This window comes from Cibotium barometz, chromosome 42 (genome assembly GCF_041138505.1).
Source record: "Cibotium barometz isolate CiBa-2024 chromosome 42, ASM4113850v1, whole genome shotgun sequence".
NCBI lineage: Eukaryota > Viridiplantae > Streptophyta > Polypodiopsida > Cyatheales > Cibotiaceae > Cibotium > Cibotium barometz.
Genome location: NC_141087.1, coordinates 27,978,131 through 27,982,574, shown reverse-complemented (window position 1 = coordinate 27,982,574; position 4,444 = coordinate 27,978,131). Strand labels below are relative to the sequence as shown.

The 4,444-nt window shown below is 41.4% G+C and overlaps 1 protein-coding gene across 1 annotated transcript; it reads right to left on the bottom strand.

Moving 5' to 3' along the window:
* Positions 1-735: 735 nt before the first annotated feature.
* LOC147614336 (ethylene-responsive transcription factor RAP2-1-like) lies at positions 736-1,487 on the bottom strand. Its single transcript, XM_086780440.1, has one exon. The coding sequence runs from the start codon at positions 1,454-1,456 to the stop codon at positions 869-871; it is 588 nt and encodes a 195-aa protein (XP_086636566.1). The 5' UTR covers positions 1,457-1,487; the 3' UTR covers positions 736-868.
* Positions 1,488-4,444: the final 2,957 nt, after the last annotated feature.

The window sequence follows — 4,444 nt, the reverse complement described above, 5'->3', positions numbered from 1 at the left end:
GAAACGTAGCCAAAAATAGGCATGCACCAAACGACGAGTATAAAGTGATCGTATAAAGAATAGAACGTGAACCAAAATTAGAATTCTAAAAGTGGAGACCCGTGTCTCATGCACGTAAGTAAACTTAGAGGTCCACGAAAATAATAATAAGAAAAAGGACCGCGTTAAGAAAAAGCACCGCGTTATGATGTAACTTGCACGGCAAGTTTTGTATCTAATTGAAGCTTGTACAGCAAGCATCCGTTTGAAGCTTTCATGGAAAGATTTGACGATCAAATCCTGCTTACGACTCAGAGAAAACTATCTATTTGCTCTCACAAAGAACCTGTTTTACTGTTTTAGATGCAGTTTGCCTGAACTGTCCTAACTTTTGACTCATAACTCCGATTGACAAACCGTTTTGGTTTTAAGGATGCGATTAAGAAACAATTCTAATTCCAACAATTGGAGCTATAAAATCATGTAGGCAACATATAATCAAAGAACCAATCAACCCTACACAAAACTGTTATCAAAGATCAATCTTGTAAGACATGAAATGATAATCATAAATTGAACAAGAAGACATAGATGCTTCCCTTATGATTAGAATCGCTCTGATACCATATTGAGAGAGGAAGAGAGACGAGACAAGAGACACCACATACGCTCCACAAGAATGAATCATATTAGTCGTCACAAGTCACATATATATAAGCAAGACGTAGAGTGAGTTAGGGTTAGCTATATATAGCTCCAACAAAGGTAAGGGTATGGCATGGTGGCACGTTAAAATATAAATATTTTTTACTAATTCGAGGTTGTCAAAAAATAAAATAAAATACAAAGAATAAAATAAAATAATCATCACACTGATGAATGAAGCGATCTAGTGAAAGTTGGCATTCTCGGGCTCTGTGTGTTCGTGCGTGAAGCACCACGTTGCGAGCTGCCAGAACGCCTCCTCCTCCTCCTGTTTCTCTGTACCCACAATGGAAGCAGCCGCTGTGTCAGCTGGCGGCATGGTGGTTTCCAAGGAGGTGCTGGGCGTAAGCTCATCCGCCACAGAATTCACTTGGCTTGAGTAATGGCGAGCTCCGCTCGAAACGGGAGGGAAGGAAGAAGATGATGATGTTGTTGCAGTATGGCTGCCCCAAAATCGATCGTAGCTAGCACCTTCAGCTTGAGCGGCTCTTTGGATGGATGTGGGAGAGAGGGACAGGGGCGGAGGTGGGAGGGTGTGCGGGAAGTTGAGGCGAGCGGAGTGGCCGCGGAGGTGGAAGGCGGCTGTGTCATAGGCGCGGGCGGCGGCGTGCGGAGTGAAGTAGGAACCGAGCCAGATGCGGGCCCGCTTGTTGGGCAAACGGATCTCCGAGACCCACTTTCCCCACGATCTCTTGCGGACGCCGCGGTATTTAAAATGGCTATTCTCGCGATTTGGGTGGAGGTCGGCGTCGGCGGGGCTTGGCTTCTCCATGTTGGCGGAGGATGGCGGTTTTAGAATGGGAGACAGCTGGAGGTTGTGACAATGGGGGCGGCGTTGCCCCCTTTATAGGTGGTCGCCAAAGTCAAAACGGCGGCTTTGAACTTCGAAGCTTCCGCTGAAGCAAGCCTAAGCCAACGTCACGCGATACATCATTCATATGTCAACATTCAACATGCCCTTGAGGAGTGTTCTCATGCCATAAGGACTCCTTAAATTTGACCATCTTTACATACTAGCATCATCATCATCAATACTCACATAACCTGCTTCGTAGTGTAATTTTCCCGGCTGAAATTTAGAAATCCCGATTGAAATTCGACCCTGCTTTTAATTTTAAGGGTTGAAATTTGCACATTTTAGTTGTAAATCCCGGCATTTGTACGATTTCTAGTGATTTTCAAGTCTAAATCCCGGTTAAGCCTACGCATTGCCTTTAATTTTAAGGGTTGAAAAAAATATTTCTTTTCGAGCAATGATCATCATATCTTCATAGTGCTCAGGAAATTTTTTTTCCTCCACCAATCAAAATCATCGAAAGTAGCCAGGATTTTGTACCAAAAATTGAGAAAACATCGGGATATTATAGTTGGATTGTATTATTTCTATTCCTTCAAAATAAAGGAAATGGCAAATTTTAATCGAAAATACACTCCAAACTAGTATTATCGAGGACTGTCATCACAAATATTGCAACTTCCTTGGGTCCATATATATAGCCTTTGAATTTGAAGGGTAACCCCAAATTTTCATTGGACGGTATTATTTCTATTCCTTCAAAATAAAGGGAATGAAAAATTTCAATCAAAAAGTCTCAATTTCATTTGGGAAAAAAATACACTCCAAACTGGGATCATCGAGCACTCATCACAAATATTGCAACTTTCTTAGGTCTATATAGTCTTTCAATTTAAAGGGCAACCCCAAAATTTCATTTTAAGGGCTCATATCAAATTTATGTTTCTATGTGAAAAGATTGGATGGCCATTCTTCTTCTTCTTCTCCGTCAAAACTTATTATTTATTTTAAGAGAGAAAAAAATTTATACCCTTCTTCTAAAGGATAAACTCCCCTCACAAGGTTGCCACAACCGCGATATTCTAACACTAGTCTTATAATTGTAAAAAGATCCTATACAAAAAAGTCACATCACAATACTTCATGTCTTGAAAGGAAGGTCATAAGAGTTACTATTTGATCGAGGGCCACTTATAAAGTGTCATAAATGCAGTAGAGGGGGTAGCATTATAAAAGCTAAGAAATTTCTTAAGAAAAGCTTTACTTCACAACAAGTCTTTGGGTACTTTTAATGCTTTGTCCATCATTTAAATAAAAAGGCCTTTTCTTGAAAAGATTTGTTCTTTGGGTACTTTTTAATGCTTTGTCCATCATTTAGATAAAAGTCTTTTTCTCGAAAAGACTTGTGCTTTCTAGCTCAATCTTGCAACTCCACGTCTATAAATTAAGTAAGAATAGGAAAAGACAAGATTAAAAATAAAGGTAGACGAGTAACTCGATAATTTTAGCCAATCCTTTATAAATTAAGCAAGAATAGGAAAAGACAAGATTAAAAACAAAGGTAGACAAGATTAAAAACAAGGTAGATGAGTAACTTGATAATTTTAGCCAATATTCTTTAAGTATTAAAGTCCCAACCAAAGAACTCAAGGTAGAAATTTATTAACAATGTCATGAGTGACAACGGAATTACAAGGAGCCTAGAGAGCTTGACCGTCCAGACAAGGCATGGGCGGGGTTTAGGGGAGCCAAAATGACCGACTTAAGAGTGGTCGGACACTAGTGAGAGTGGCCGAGCACATGTGAGAGTGGCCGAGCACATGTGAAGGGCATCCAGCTAATAAAAGAGATGAGTCCAATCTTAGAGGGTCGTGTAGTTTTTGGCTGAGGTTGGTGGGTGGAGAAAAACAGGAGCTCTGAAGGAAGAAGGTTGCCTAGCCTTTGTTGTCTTGAAACTTGTATCAGAGCACACCAATTCACAACGCCCAACGTTTTCATGCTTTGAGCGTTGAACTATGTGGAGATGCCGGCCACTACTTCTGTGCTTAAACCAGCCGTTAAGTCGACAAACAAAATAGCGCCATCATCAGCACCACCCAGGCCGAGAACGACAGTCACACCGATAGTAGAGAGACAACAAAAGCTGGCACATGGTAGCCTATGCGTAAGGAGAGGCAACCACTTTTTTTCTCTCTCGTGGCCTTCCGCTCCTACCAGAGTTGTCGACCAGCAGTACTGCGCTACCGTCGAAACAACAGCTAAGAGTTTTTTTTTACATAGCTACTGCAGGCCACAGTTCATAGCATCTTATAGCCTATGCTACTGTTCAGCTGACGGAGTCCAGCACCGAACTGAACCGTTAGGCCATGTTGTAGGATAGCGCATTCTCACCGATGAAGACGCACTCACAGGTTGAGTGTTGCGCGATCGGCTTCTTACAAAGGTTTATACCTTTGTACCCAAGTGGTTATTCCCATTGGTGGACTATTCAAGTGGAATTTCGAGCTTTCTTGTGAAGATCGGGAGGTGCTTCGCAACGATAATTCTCAGATTTTCATATCGCATCGACGATTTCACTTTGAGCTAACGATCCGGTTAATTTCGAAGAGCTTGGACTTGAGGTTGGTGCTTGTGTTTATTCTCTTGCATCGCATTTAGAGGGTCCATATAGAATCTAATAATCCTTAATGAGTCTGTAAGTGGAGATCCTGGTCATTTGTCGGACATGAAAAAGGCAGTGGCCGATCTTAATGTCACGATGACAGATGATGATCTTCTTGATGATAATTTGGTAAGCACTAAATAGTTTAAGGCTCTAGAGTCACGTACTTTGGACATTGAGGCCAAGTACGATAAGATACTCCTCTTTCTTTAGGAGTTAAAAGATAATATGCAAGCTTCTACCACTGTAAGTATTTCAGTGGTAGGAGGGATGCCAATAGCTCCCACCCAAGAAGGCAACAT

Coding starts and splice junctions, on each gene's coding strand:
- LOC147614336 (XM_086780440.1), bottom strand. CDS start 1,456: ATGGAGAAGCCAAGCCCCGCCGACGCCGACCTCCACCCAAATCGCGAG.